The sequence below is a fragment of the Pagrus pagrus genome, assembly GCF_965226575.1.
Source record: "Pagrus pagrus genome assembly, chromosome: 6".
Lineage (NCBI taxonomy): Eukaryota > Metazoa > Chordata > Actinopteri > Spariformes > Sparidae > Pagrus > Pagrus pagrus.
The window spans coordinates 20,748,827-20,763,878 of record NC_140190.1 but is presented as its reverse complement, the minus strand read 5'-3'; the positions used below and the strand labels follow the sequence as shown (position 1 = coordinate 20,763,878).

Genomic DNA, 15,052 nt, shown 5'->3' with positions numbered 1-15,052 from the left:
GCGCACGTGCACTACATGCTGCTGCTGGAGATAGGACATCAAAGAGCTTCATTTGGATTTTGTATGTTAAAAAGCGTCAGAGGTCTGTTGTCTTTAAATTCCTGTTCACCAAAAAGAAAGAAAAGAAATTTGAACTTCTTTTGTGGTGTACAAAAGACAAAGCCAGGACCAGAAGAAAACATATGATATAGGAGAGTGGAAATGACAAAATGGATGGACCAGAAAGTCGCACAGTGTGGCACGACACATGTAACACCAGCGGGATATCGCATCTCCACTATGTGCGAATCTGACGGAGAGAGGAGCATAAAGCCTCTCAAAATAGAATGAAGTTGTGATTTCTCTCCGCCTCTCTCTTACCTTAACTGTTCCTCTCCTTCTCCAGCTCTGTCACCGGGCTTCCTTCATCAAACAATTGACCTATTTTAATACAGTGTGTACAATGAAATTAAATTGATGTTATTCTTTAATCAAGTTTAAGATAAGTATTAAATCCCAGATTTTCGCGAGGGTAAAAAGAGTCAAACATATTTTCTCTTCACTATTTTTGGGGCAGAATAATAATAGGCAAGTTTAAGACAGAAAAAAAGAAATATGATTTATGAATACGATGTTCCTCCTTTGCTGTCATTGTTTTCCTCTTTCTCTTTTATTGTTTCTGCCACTCCTGTCTCTCCCTCTTACTTCTCCTCGCTTTCTTTTATTCCTCAGTTGTTTGCCCTCTCTCTGTGTTCTGCCAGCAGAAGGCGTCTTTATGTGCTCCTCACAGCTCCACTAAATAATAGCTAGAATATGTAATGAAGCCAGTAGGGGTTTGGAAACAATAGATAATAGCACCTAGCGAGGAGCCTCCAACAAAGATGGAGAGGAACAGATGAAACTCCCTCTATCGCCTCTTAGACTCCTGTGTTTTCTCTCCGTCTTGCTCTCTCTCTCTTTTTCGCCAGGAGGTTCAATTCACAGCCGCCAATGTTGGTTTTAATTGGCTCTCAATTAATTTTGTTTGGCTCATTATCTGTCACCCACCCGCGTGTTGGTGGCTATGTTTAGGTGACCTTCAGATGACATTTGTTGAATATTATTTTCAGATAAAGACATTTATATTTGTTGGAAGCGTTTGGAACAGTGGACCTTTAGCAGCTGGCACACATGGAATGAAAATATATAAAATACAACATTTATGCTGATTTATCTGTGTGGTAAAGGGATGTGTCCAACCACAGGCCCCTTCACCATCGTTATTTACAAAGCATTGACAAAATTGCACCAACAAAATCTACCTTCTAAAGACTTTTCAATTCAGCAAGGGGACTAAGGCTGAGGAGCCGCTGGCACAGCTTTCTGGAAGCGTCCACCTGGAGTTGAACTTCACACAGTCCTTACTTTGTGGTCTCCCTGGTGTTGAGGCGCTAGGCTTCTGAGCACATTCCAACCCACCTGCCACCGCTCTGGCATTTGCTGTTCCAAGCGCACATCAAACACATCCAAATCAGATCCCTGCATAAACGCAGAGCGAAGACTCCACCACCTGCACTCTGCAGGTAGACGTTTTCATTTGGTTCATGAGCTATGTGCCAGGAACTGTTCCCCCTGGGGGAGGAGGATGATCTGAGCTGAAGAGGGAAATGAAGAGAAGCAAAAAATAGAGTATAGATTGTTGTAGCTTCAGGTCTGTTTCCTTTTTTTAACAGAAGATATCTTTGTATTGCTTAAAAGGTGTAAAATAGTCTTAGAGTATTAGGCCGTGGCCAAGGTGGATGCGTGACTAATCTTTATAATTAAGCAGGATCGATGGTCTCATTTGTGGCACAGCTGAAAAGTGTTATTAGACCAATGTTCCAGAATAGTAGCTTTGTACAACATTGTGTTCCCTCCGCTTGCTGTTGTGATGGAGTAGGTTATGGTATATTACAAAGCATCCTGGGCAGCGGCTGGCGTATTGATGCTTCCTGGCTAAACGCTAACGAGTGATGGTGCTGTGTTTGTCAGGGAGGCCTGGGCTGCAATCTGTCTGCTGAGCCAGCCAGAAGCCCTAATGATATCATCAGGAAGTGCCGTCAACGGCGCTCTAACGAGGAATGATCTGACGCTCGTTGTTCCACCTCCCTCCTCCATCCCCAAGTGTTGTTGCCAAGCAGTTAGGTTGAGTTTATTTGCACATACAAGGGACATATTCTAGAACGAGAAAGACATACAGTCTGTTTGAAACACATATAAAACTTTATACCAGAAAATATGAAAATATGGGGAAATGGTCATAAGATAAAAAGGAGACATGTACCTGACTTTGACATAATGTAGAAAGAATATCACATTTAAATATACTGTAGTTAGTTTTTTTTTCTAATTCCTTAAAGCTTACAGAGGGGCTTGAGCTGCTCGGTCTGCTCCCTGCCAGTGTTCATTTGGACATCAACTATATGTCTGGATATTTTCCCATGACCTCTCTTCCCCAAGCGCACACAAACGATCCCTTGGAGGGCGCTTCGCACAGGGCAATTTGTTAATCTAACTCAGTTTACAGGACCATCTCTGCACAGTTCTCCATTCATCACACTTACATCATTCCTTTGTCCATATTGCATTTTTTAAAAATAGATGTCATGTCATACGTGAGCTGCATACAAAAACATAGCAACCACCATATTTAGTGTGACTATTTCAGTGCACATTTTTATTTATTCAGCGCCACCTCTGTTTTATCTGTGGATGGCTGAGGCTGGAGAGGAACCCGGACTGTCGTGGCAATCTGCATTAGCATCGCAGAGAGAAACAGTTCTTGAAAAAATGATCCTGAGAAATTCAAGATACCCTCCATTAAGAAGATTGTCTGACTCCTTCATGCACTGTCACTGATAGATCAACTAATAATTTCTTCCCTGCTTTCTCTCTCTCTCTCTCTTTCTCTCCCCCACCCCCTGCCTTCTTTGTCTTGGTTGTATGTTGTCATTTCCCAGGTGCCTTGCAGATCGAGAACAGCGAGGAGACCGACCAGGGGAAGTACGAGTGCGTGGCGTCTAATGTGGAAGGCGTGCGCTACTCGTCCCCTGCTAACCTTTATGTGCGAGGTAGGGAGCAACCCGGCCCCAGAGTCAGGCCAAAAAATAAAAAAACATCCACCCATTCTGACTAAAATGTCTGCACAGTGCAGCTCAGCTTTAAGTGGCATTACTGTTGAGCTTAACAAATGATAATTGCTTCCATTCTAGCCCAGCTGTATTTGCACAAAATGTATTTTGCAAAATAGTATTACCCGAGTCATATAAATCTTTTAGCTTTGATAGTATTGCCTGCCCACAAATGTAATTTCATATGCACTGAAACTTCCAAATGTAAAACTATAATTGACCAACTAATGTTCTTCTCTGTTATGATGTTATGCTCCATTTTGTCTTTGAATGCCCTCCCCTACTCACTCGGAAGGAAATGTGTAGCACAACAAGCCGTATGTCTTTAACTTTACCAGTTGTAAGACGCCTTTTATCTGTAATTGTGTGCCCGATAAATTGTTTCCCCCTCCGTCAAAGTTATGGAACCCAAAAAGAGTCGGGAAGGACTTCGTTTTGATTAGTTTTTTTCAGGTACAGGAGCACAACGGTAAGTCTTGATTTTGATTGAGTGGCGAGGTAATAACGCCCACCAATCAAAATCTCAACCCCTTCGCCTTCTCCAGAATTGGGGGTGTAAAGAATTTCCTTGTGGTGAATTAATAGAAAAAGGACTGTTAACACAGTCAGCTGCTCTGTATTACATAAAACGATGCTCTATCGCATAGGTTATAAATAGTACAATTCCTCTACTTTCTCTTCATGGTGTTCCGGAGCATAAATCCATAGTATTCCCCTGTTTCTGCTTTGGGGTATTGTCTTTTAAAAAGCCTTTTACAGTCAGTAGTAATTTTGGCTGGCATGTTCCGGCAAAGTGAGGATATGAAAAACAAACAGTCACAGGGAATGTTGAGTTTCATAGGAAACAGGCAATGAAGACAAAAGCCTACCCTCTATCACTAATGCTAAATGACAATGAATCCCTGTTGAGGGACCTTTGATAAATTGAAGCAGATGCATTTTCGACATGCATTATTTATGTTGTGCATATTAAATAAAGATGCTTCGGTATCTACTCAGTTTGTTCCCTCTGCTGTGTACCAAATAACTTTGTTCCCAATAAATAATTCACTAGTCTGACATTATAAAATGGGTCAGGGAGCTGCTTTTTCATTATTATTGCTATTATCATACCCTGTGAAGTAGCAGCGTAGGGAAGACAAATTCAACTGTGAGGGGTAGAAGGCAAAAAATGGTTCATGAAGATTAGTGTCTGTTCTTGTCAGCATTCATCCTGGAGGCTCGTGCTGTCTAATGTCAAGTAGCTATGCACCTTGCTCATGTACAGCATGACAGAAATTAAAAGGTTCATGGCAAATTACAGTCGAGAGCTCTACTGGAATCATTAAATAATTATTACGGGAACATTTTGTTGACACAGCACTGGCCTGTTTGGTAGTTCCTTTGGCTAGAAACACGCAGCTCTGCCCTGATATCATTTCCAACAATTCATGCAATCTCCATGAACACTGGCTCCATCAGCATGCTTATAAAAGACTACACAAGGGTCATAATTACTCAGGTACTTTCACACTATGTAACACACTTGTTATGCCTTGATGGTGTCAACCTTTGTCTGTTTTCAGTTAACTTTTGTCAATCAATTCTGATACTTGATGTTGACTATGTTTTGTTCACAAAGCGAAATGCACTTGAGATTAGCAGCTGTGGTGGGGATCAATGCTCAGGAAAAAATGAAACAACAATTCCAACATTTATCTGGGGCATACTGTAGCAGGGAAAATTGAGACTACTACCCGAGCAGAAACTGTAATGACAGTGCTGCTGATTGGCTTCTTACAACATTTTCTGTAACTGTCTTGAACTGCAGCTGCTAATTTCAGCCCAAACTGTGTCTTTTTTCTTTTCTATCTCTCATTAGTTTTTCTTTATTTTCTCTTTATTTGGTTTCCTTCTCTAACAAAAGCAAAATACAGCCACCACAGGAGCCTCTCCTTGTGGCTATAAGGAGCTTGTGAAATTTTGAATTATGAGTATGGTACGCTTGATTTGACTCCAGTGGCGCCTCACTACTTTTTTTTTCTTACCAAGCGACAGTGTGGCCACTGGGGTGAATCTGATTGTTCTGGTTCAAAGTTTATTTAAGGGGGAGGGTGGGGGGGGGGGCAGGCAAGTGTACTTTCAAGACGGGTGTCACTGATAGCAGGGACAAGGGAAAAGGAGGAAAAAAGATTCAAGAAAAGGGAAATGTAGCTGCAGCTAAACACCTTGAGGTGGCTTTTTTTACTCTCTCTGTGTTTCCCCTATTTTTCTCTTCTCCTCATGTCATTGTGTTCTGCATCAACCCCTTTACATCCCTCAGAGCTTCGAGAAGGTTGGTGTGTTTTTTCTTTTTTACTTTTTTTAACCCACATTTGAAAAAAAAAAATTCAACATGTTGAAAAATTTTAGCTGTATTTGCCTATTACAGAGCTCGATTCATTACTAATTTGAAGAAATACTAATCAGTTAATCCAAACTGCTAAATGATTATGAAAGAAATGTTTCTTTATTTCCAAGGAAGAAATGATGAAAGCAAACCCGATTAGCTCGGGTCTTGTTAATTTACTTTTATGTTTGCATTGTGGGGCCTTTTCTCGTTTTGCATCCTTTGGTATTGCTTCTGCACTTAAAGGCTTTCTGCACGTGTTGTCATGAAAACCCAGCACGTGTAAATAACAGGACCTGTTGCATGATGGGAGAATGTAACTGCGCTTGCATGCCTGTACTGAATCCCTTTGGCCGTGTTGGTCTTTTACTTTCTGCATTCCCTGTGTTTTGTTCAATTGTTTCCTTCTCTTCCTTTGGTTTTTCTTCAAGTGTTTTCCCTGAAACAACCCTTTTTTTGGCTTTCCTTTATTTAGTTTATTTTTTGTGTTGTGATTATGGTGTTGTGTGTGTGTGTGTTTTTTCCTTTTGTTTCAGTTCTGTTCCTGAACTTACTTTTCAGTTATAAACTGTTTGTCTTTTTGTGGTTCATTTGTTTGTGAGATTTGTGTTTCTTTTTCAAAATGATGCTGCTCTGCTTCTTGATTCTCGGAGTGCAAATGCAAATGCCGAATGAAATAATAAGTGTGTATACAGCCAGTGTTCCTGTCATCTTGTTTATAGCGACCCATTACTGAAAAAATTTGATCTGATTGGGCCTGATTGGGTTCCATGGTGATTTCAGGCAGCCATTAAGGGATGCCATTTACAGTGTCGTGTGGATCAATAACAATATAATGACTTCGACACCACATTTGCTGTTGCTTAGCGGGTGCTCAAAGATACTTTTATTTCCAAATGGCGGCAGCTAGATGTGATTGGTTTTGCTCAGTGGCTGCTGTTTGTGTTCTCTCGCAGTCATGACACTCAATCAAATTACAATTTATTATTCAAAAGCCCTCCATTCCTCGTACATACGCTCATATAATAGAATTGATTTTCAGGTTGATGTGACTAAAGCAATGAAGATTCTCAAACTGGACTGCAACGAGGCACACAGGAATTTATATTTTTTGATGCATGAATACTGTAGTCCTACAACAGTAATGAGGAGAGAGAGCTAAATGAATTGGCGATCAATGCGAGCAGCGTTTACTGATTTATATTGCAACTGGCTTTGTACCAACATCCTGTCATCTCTTGAGATGTTCCGCCTCAATGTTAGCATCTTCAGCTGAATTAGATCTGTATTGAATCTCATGTCACCTGCTGCAGTGAGCTGTAGCTTTAGGAATACACAAGATAAATATATTTTTTAGAAAGGAACTAGGTTTTTTTGACGTGGAGGTTTTACATGCGGCTCAAGTCTGGGTTGTATATCAGGCTTGACATTCATTCAGGTAGTATAGATAACACACTTCCACCCCCGTCAGCCTCCTCTTGAGAGTCGGAGTGTTTGTATGTGTGGCTGTCAAAGTGTGCTGATCTCCAGGGGATTAGACTGATCCTGGTAAAATAACTGAAAGTCATATTGAAAATGCACCAACAGCCAACACATTAGCTATTCCCATGCTTTGGTAAAGTCTTCTTACTTGAAGGCAGAACATATCTTGCTAAAGGGAACCTTGGCAGTTGCTATTTAATAGCCAGGTATGCCCAAACCAGCAACAGAATTGGAATCGGTTACTCTTTCTTGCCATTTGTGAGTAAGTTTGGGCCTGTTTGCTTGTCAAGATTTGATATGAGCCCCAAAATGCAAGTAAGAAAAAAACCCCTTTAAAATATTCAATGTTAGCCAGTGTTTCCTTTGAGAAGATGCTGATTATAGCTGATTTATTTTTTGGCCCCAGTCTAACACATCCATGCCATTTCCTTCCATTGCACCAGCCACATAATTTTTTTCCTTAAGGCAAGTAATTAGACAAATATATATAATCATCCCTTCAGATCTAGCAGTTATCCCAGACACCAAATGAGGGTTTCAATTCTAGCACTGCTATTCCTAGCTTAAATATAAAAAGACTTTCTATCAGTAACTGTAACAGTTGAGTCTGTGAAAGCTGCCAGTCAATAAGTTGTCACTGCCTTCCACATATAGTGTCTACAAAGCATGGCACAATCCCGCTGTAAGAAATGGAGAATGATGAAAACCTGTCAAATGTCCATATTCGGTCTTTATGTTTAATGATAAAGTCCTGAGAATAACACTGATGCAGAAAGACTGAGCTGTGATGTACGCATGTGCATGTTTGCCCTCCTACAATGGTATCTGCCTGATTTTGAATGTGCTTGCATGTCCTGCTATGCATTTGTGTGTAACGTTGGGAAAGAAAGCTAGATTACACCTTATGTTCTCACCGGCCAAAGCAAAATCCTGCCATCTCTATTAGATGTTTGTCTCAAGGAGTCCTGAAGTTAATAGGCACCACCTCAAAAAACATCATGCTGCTATCAGAAGTGCATTTATTTTTCATACAAAACAAAATTTCCATCACCCCTTATTCCAATGCAAATATATGAATACACTCCTTTTCTCAATCTGACTGATGATATTCACTGAAGGTATCACCACAGTGGACATACTTGCAGTATCATTTGGCTGCTTGTCATCTACCTGTAAGTCAATAGAAAAAAGTGATAGGCTCTGAAATCCCCTCAATCCACCGCTTTCTATTATTAGATACCCCTGCTATGATTCCTGTCAGTTTCCTTTAGGTAATAATTTCCATTTTGATGAGCCACCGATAGTGACTATTTAGCATTGGCGCAGCCAAGGTATGTTAATACAGGCCGACCCCTGCGGCTTATATGTAAATGCCGAAGGCCTCACCCAGCAAGTGTGACTAAAGGATCTCCATACTGCGCCTGTGTCCTCAGGCAGCAAGAGGGTGTAATCTCAGCTTCAAGGTGACACTAAAGGCTGCACATTATTTTGGCTTCCCCCTTCATTTTGGGGCAGCAAAAACTGCCTCACCAAAATGGCCGATAATGTCCACCTTCTGACCTCTGTTTTTTGGCACATATCCCTCCACAACACCGCCCACTATTAGAGTTAGTGCAGTACTCTGGCGTTCTCTCTCGACTGCTTTTCACCTCGTCCACTGTAAGGCTTCTTGTCTTTCTCTCCACATTGGGGCTTGAAACAAGATAATATGTTGTTAGTGGTCCAAATGAAAGGTATATGTTTGTTTTATTTTCTCTCAATTCCAAATGGGCCAGCTGGGCTCCTGGTCTCTGTGAATGAGGAGCCTGTCCATGCAATTGGGATTCTTTGTTTTCTTTGTTTCACTGGCATTACATTTTAAAAGTAGGAAAGCAGAGTTGACACACGCACGCACACAGCTATGGAGAGCTTACCATACTATTGGCAAGTCAGACTAACCCCGTCATACAGGCCCATGTCTAGCTAATGATAGTCATAGTCTTATTTGCATGGGATACTGACATTTGGACACACAACTAATGTTGTTCCCCAGCATGTCTAGTTGATTTTCTCTCCCAAGATATAGTGTAAAAATGTTGTAGTATCAACTGACCTTGAGCGCTTAATTTTCTACCAAAAACCAGATTTATTTATGTGTCAGACACTGTGCATGCTGTTGACAGGTAGACTCTCCAGCGGCTTTCCATCAGCCGTTTTCTCCGAATTGTAGTGTGATTACCTATCGTTAATTATAGATTCCCATTAAGAAAACAAAGTTTTTCTGTATTGGATCAGCGATTTGTATATTTCCCTTATATTTCTCTGGCCACAGCCAAACCTTGTCAACATTTGGTGGATGGCTGATGTTAGCTCCCATAATGCCCTGACAGTGTAGGTACTCAAAGGTGAAAAGAGACATCTTCCTGTGGGGAAACCTCATTCACTCAGCCGCTACAGCTCCCGGTCCATTGACTGACCTGAGCCCCAGGGAGAGAAGTGCACCATCAGACACACTTTGATTGGACGTTTCCCCCTAAAACCAGATCCTGTTCTAATTATTCAGTTTTCACCATTCTTTTGGATTGGAGGCCAAAATTGAGACAAAGCATAGCTGAAAAACATCTAATAGTATTGATGCATACCTCTTTGTGGAACACAGCTGCACTCTGGTACTGTCTATGCTGTTCAGACTTAGTTCTTTTTGTGGATTTGTTCAGTTTCATTTGTTTTCTTTCATTTTGTGCGTGTGTGTGTCTGGAACTATGCTATATTTGGGAATGAACGGCATGCTTGGATGGGCTTGGGTGACATTTTTGGATTGTATTGGTTCCCTGGTGTCTGCCCAAGTGGATGGGGGCGCACCTGTATATGTCACTCATGCCATAGCCACACCCATGCATGTCCGTGTGAGGAATGGGCTGCCCTTTCACCTTTGTTGTTTCGTTAGGCATTTTTTGACTAATTAGAATCCAAATATATATTTCCTGTCCCAATCTGATGGGCTTTTTTATTGCCTTTTTTTCAAAGATCAACATGTTTCTTTAGAATATTTAGACTTCCTGAATATCCAATAATGTCTCTCATTATGAGACAAAGCATGAAATCCCAACCAAAAGGTAATGAATCCCATTATTTAATTAAATTCTTTTTAGTCAGGTCAGAGCAGAGCAGGTTGTGATTCTTCGATATGTTTTACAGCAGATTTTTTTTTAAAGAGCCATGTTTGCAACTAATCTTTTAGTAAGATTATGCATTTTTAAATGAAAGAGTACTCTTTGAATCAGATATTGCTCTTTTTTTCTTGGCACATCTTATGCCAAATCACGGTGTGATTTTGAAGAACTTTTTGCCCTCAAGGTCAGGTCGTGTCTTGCCAGAGGTAGAAGCATAGTTGACTTTGATCGTGATTAACTGGACTGAAAGGATGCATGCAGAGTAGTACAAAGGAGAATACATCAAAAGCCCACCAGTGGCTGCAGAAGGTCTCCATCCATGTTTGGTTCTCTGACTGTAGTTGACTATTAATGTTTTATAAATCTGTTTACACAAACAGTGCTGTGTTTTCTATGACTAAAATGACACGGCTGTTAAAAGCCAGTAACATAGATGTATTTTAACCATTTGGATGTTGCACATAGAACTATTTGCTTTTATTTACTAACATGCTTGGCCCCTACAGACTACAGTACATGTAGTGTATGTACATTTTAGTGATAATTTCGGTGCTCAGGTCAGTAAATGTCAGTTCTCAGGTGAAAACCCCCTCAGTGTGTGTAGGTGATATTTGTTTGTTGGAAAACTGTCCCATGCAACGATCATATGAATCCCATTTGGATCGACACGGTGTATTTTGGAATGCTACCTATCCTTGATGCCCCTTCCAGTCCCCGCCCTGCCCTGAATCTCCCCCTCAATTCCCCACCCACCCCCACAACACACACCTCACATCCACCCACCCCGAGACTTCCCAAGATACATTTGCATTGAGGTGCAATGTTTAAGGCGGGGAGGAGGGGAGGTGTAGTTGGTTCTTGATTTTAAGCCCCAGTGTGTGAGACCTCCAAACCCACTTTGAGCCATGGTCTTTTTTTTTTTGTTAATTTAATTTTTTTTTTTTATTTAGAATCACAGTCTCCTTATTCTATCCCCCACTTATGCCCTACTCCTCCTCCTCCTTTCCTTTCTCCGACAACCCAACCCTCCCCCTCCCCTTCCCCTTTGCGTACTGTACAGTATGTCTGCGTGCCCATCCGTCACTGTCTGTCTGCCCGTCTCCCTCTGTCTGTCTTCCTGTCTGCTGTCTTGCTGCTTGAGTCTGTCTTTTTCTGCCTCGTGTCTTGTCTCTCGTCCCTGTCTTTCCTGTCTTGTCTATCTGTCTGTCTCTAAGTCAGCTCTTCCATTTAGTTCATCGTTTTTTACTTCAACATATGCACCACTTTGCTACTCTCTCTTTGACCTTCTTTGCATCCCAACAAACATTTTGACAATAAACAGATGTAGATACTTTGGTTTGAGTGACTCATGGATGGTATAGACCTCTGTAGTAGTCCATAGCTTTTTTGTGTGTCGTTTTGGTAAGGTTTACAACGTTTTTTGTTCAAAATAAGTTAAAATCAGTGTTTTATTTACTTTTTAATGCACCACAAGAGGAATTCCCTGGCTATACTTATACTGTAAATGGTGGACATTTGGCGTTCATCCATATAGTAATATAGGCAAATCTCCAACTCAGTCTATCTTATGTTCCTCACTTAAGATTTATATAGGCACAGGAAACCCTGCATTATTTAACACTTATAAAATGTTGTTCTCATTAAGTGTTTGGCCACCTCTTGCATGACACTATTTGTCAAGTGCTTGCTGGGATGCCTCTCATGAACACACAGTGTTATTGCTAACTCATACTCTTTCACTCTCTAACTCTTGCATACTGTACACACGCACACTCATGCCTATACCAACGCAAAATATATATACATCTATATATATATATATATATATATATACACATACACAAGTACACAGTACCCTTTACACCCTTCCTCTGCGTCTCAGTCTCATGATCAACCTCCTTCCACTCAACTCCTCTTCATGAGTTTTGAGCTCCTCCCTGTCTCCCTCTCTCTTAGCCGTCATGCGGCCCTTTTCCATCTCCCCCTCTTTCACCGTCCCTCTATCTCTCGTTCTTGTTCTCTGGATTTCTACTCCCTGTTGATCCAGTTCTGTTTCTTGACTCCAACACTCTGTGATAGTAGACTCTCTAGCCACAACTACTCTAGCTCTTTTTCTATGTATATCTAGGCACACACCTTGTTCCTCAGTACTTACTTTGTGTTAACTGGGACTGCGATGTGACAATGTGCCACCATCACATGTTGTCACATTTGCTGGAGATAAAACAAAGTTTACACTGCATTGAAGCGGGTTACCCCCCCTTCACCCTCCTCCAAACCTTCCCCTCTCTTTTTCTTCCTCTGTCACTCTTTGCTCCTCTGTTCCCTTTCTCTCTATCCTCTCCTCAGATGCTTTATCCTCTATCTTGTATTTCTTCTTTCCTTCTCCAATCGTCTTTTGTCTGGGCATGCTAGCGACCCTTCAGTTATATTCCTCTATGCATTTTATCTCAATTTTTATATCTGATTTTGTTATCATTTACTCCTTAATTTACCTCGGTCTATTTATGCATGCTGTCTGTGAAACTGATAGCTGCATCTATCAATGGAACCGTGTCAGATCTTAATAAGGCTTTGTCCAGTGGATCTACCCTAAACCACAAAAATCTGATTAAAGTTTCTCATCTTTAAGATATCTAGGTAGAGGAGACAGGTGTCAAGTGCAAACTAATGCTAGAATGTGTCTAGAGACCTTGTAGAGATGGTCAATAGCTCAGTAACCCTACACTTCCTGTGCTGTGGGAGAAGCCTATAATGGCGTACTTCCTGTTTGGCATGAGTGCCTGAGAGGACAGGAAGTTCCAGGTTGCCATGTTGGCCTTATGTGATAGCATTATCACATGGCCTTTACACACCTTCATACTTCGTGATCAGGTTATGTCGTAGTTGTATACATGTTAGCAGTTCAGTTCCAAAGATGAGAAACTCGTAATAGATTTTTGTGTCTTTAATTGTGCTGTGATGGGTCAAATATTGGTCAATGGAACCTTGTTGCTATGAATCGTTGCTTTATTGTTAATCTACATTGTTGTTGAAGCAGTTCTGTTAGTTTAGTTCCTTCTCATTATTTGTATATTTTTTATGTTTTGAAAAGTCTACTTCTTTTATATTGTGTTTGAGTTCACATTTAAAATGTTGAACCTTTTGTGTTAAGTATATCATTGAGAAGGGTCCATTTTCATCGGCCTCTCTTGTTACCTCTCTTTTTCTCTTTTTTTTGACTCCCTTGCCCTCTTTTGTCATCCTCTCCCCTTCCTCATGCCTCCTCCCAGTCCGGCGGGTGCCTCCTCGCTTCTCCATTCCACCAACGAGTCAGGAAATTATGCCCGGTGGCAGTGTGAACATAACGTGTGTGGCAGTGGGGTCGCCCATGCCTTACGTCAAGTGGATGCTCAACTCAGAGGATTTGACACCGGAGGATGAGATGCCGGTGGGCAGGAACGTTCTCGAGCTGAGCAGCGTTCGTGAATCAGCCAACTACACCTGCGTGGCCATGAGCAGCCTTGGCATCATTGAAGCTGTGGCGCAGATCACTGTCAAATGTAAGAGATAACTGTGCTTGTGAAGAAGGGTGCATATGAAGAGGATTAAATTCAGCTAAGTCTGAAATGTACAGAAAAGTGCAGTTACAATGTGTATAGCTATAATGTTCTTGGAGCATTGATTGCAACAAAGTTCTTCAATCTGTCACTGTCATGATGAATGACTGACTCTTCTTCCCTTCCTCAGCTCTCCCCAAGCCTCCAGGTACCCCTGTGGTTACTGAAACCACTGCCACAAGTGTGACCATCACCTGGGACTCAGGCAACCCAGACCCCGTGACCTACTATATCATACAATATAGGGCCAAGTCCCCAGACAGCAAATACGAGACAGTGGATGACATCACCACCACACGTTACAGCATTGGTGGCCTCTACCCCAACACAGAGTATGAAATCCGCGTCTCAGCCGTCAACACGATCGGCCAGGGTCCTCCTAGTGAGCCAGTAGAAACCCGGACTGGTGAACAGGCCCCTGCCAGTCCACCACGAAACATCCAGGCTCAGATCATATCTCAAAACACTATGATGGTGCGCTGGGAAGAGCCCGAGGAGCCCAATGGGCAGATCAAGGGCTACCGTGTTTATTACACCATGGACGACTCCCAGTCAATGAGCCTCTGGCAGATCCATAATGTCCAGGACAGCATTATCACCACTATCCAGAGTCTAGTGCCTCAAGAGACGTACACAATCAAAGTCCTAGCATTCACTTCTGTAGGAGACGGACCCTTCTCAGAGCCCATCCATGTCAAAGTACTGCAAGGAGGTAAGGACATGAAAATGATCTCGACAACTTGGTTGAAAACTTTGAAATTTGTCCTTTGAATGTCCCGTCCATCAATTTTGCATACAATAGGCACCTGTGTAAGGATCAAATATTGTTGAAACCAAGTCGTTATGTTTAAAAGCAGTGATACAGAAATCAGGTGTACGCTGCACCTGTTCTCCAGTGTTCTGCTTGAGGAGAAGACATTGACAACCGATGAAGCATGTTCAGCTGTTTTTATGCATCAGCAGCACGTTTTCAGGAACTTTACACAGTGTGCCTGCTGCGCAAGGTTCTCCCACACATCCTCGGCTTCTGCAAATGACGACAAAAGTCTGTTTGATCATGGCTGTCTGAAAAAAAATACAGCCAGATTTGAGAAAGAACCAACATCTGAGGACTCACTCGGATCAGCTTCAGAGCTGAGAGAAATCACTTCATCCATGCTAGGGCAAGGAGGCACATCCAACTTCAGAGACCGCAAGATAAATACAGCACATTGGACCTTGCCTGGCACTGGGGCACAAACTTGTGTACTTCATTATAATCTATTCCTCTCAATTTAATTCCCTCTAATCCTTGGTCATTGAATGCCAAATCTCATTATGCTC

The 15,052-nt window shown here is 41.7% G+C and overlaps 1 protein-coding gene across 11 annotated transcripts in view; it reads left to right on the top strand.

The window, feature by feature from the left end:
- The window catches only part of ptprsa (protein tyrosine phosphatase receptor type Sa), a 238,323-nt gene that overhangs the window by 156,796 nt on the left and 66,475 nt on the right, over positions 1–15,052 (top strand). For 6 of the 11 annotated variants that reach the window (XM_084354187.1, XM_084354195.1, XM_084354186.1 and 3 more), the window contains exons 7-9: positions 2,958–3,068; positions 13,403–13,672; positions 13,860–14,441. In XM_084354187.1, coding sequence (XP_084210313.1) covers positions 2,958–3,068; positions 13,403–13,672; positions 13,860–14,441 — 963 coding nt within the window. Of the gene's footprint in view, positions 1–2,957; positions 3,069–5,430; positions 5,443–13,402; positions 13,673–13,859; positions 14,442–15,052 lie in introns of all 11 variants that reach the window. The other 5 variants (XM_084354194.1, XM_084354190.1, XM_084354192.1 and 2 more) reach the window with 1 other exon arrangement.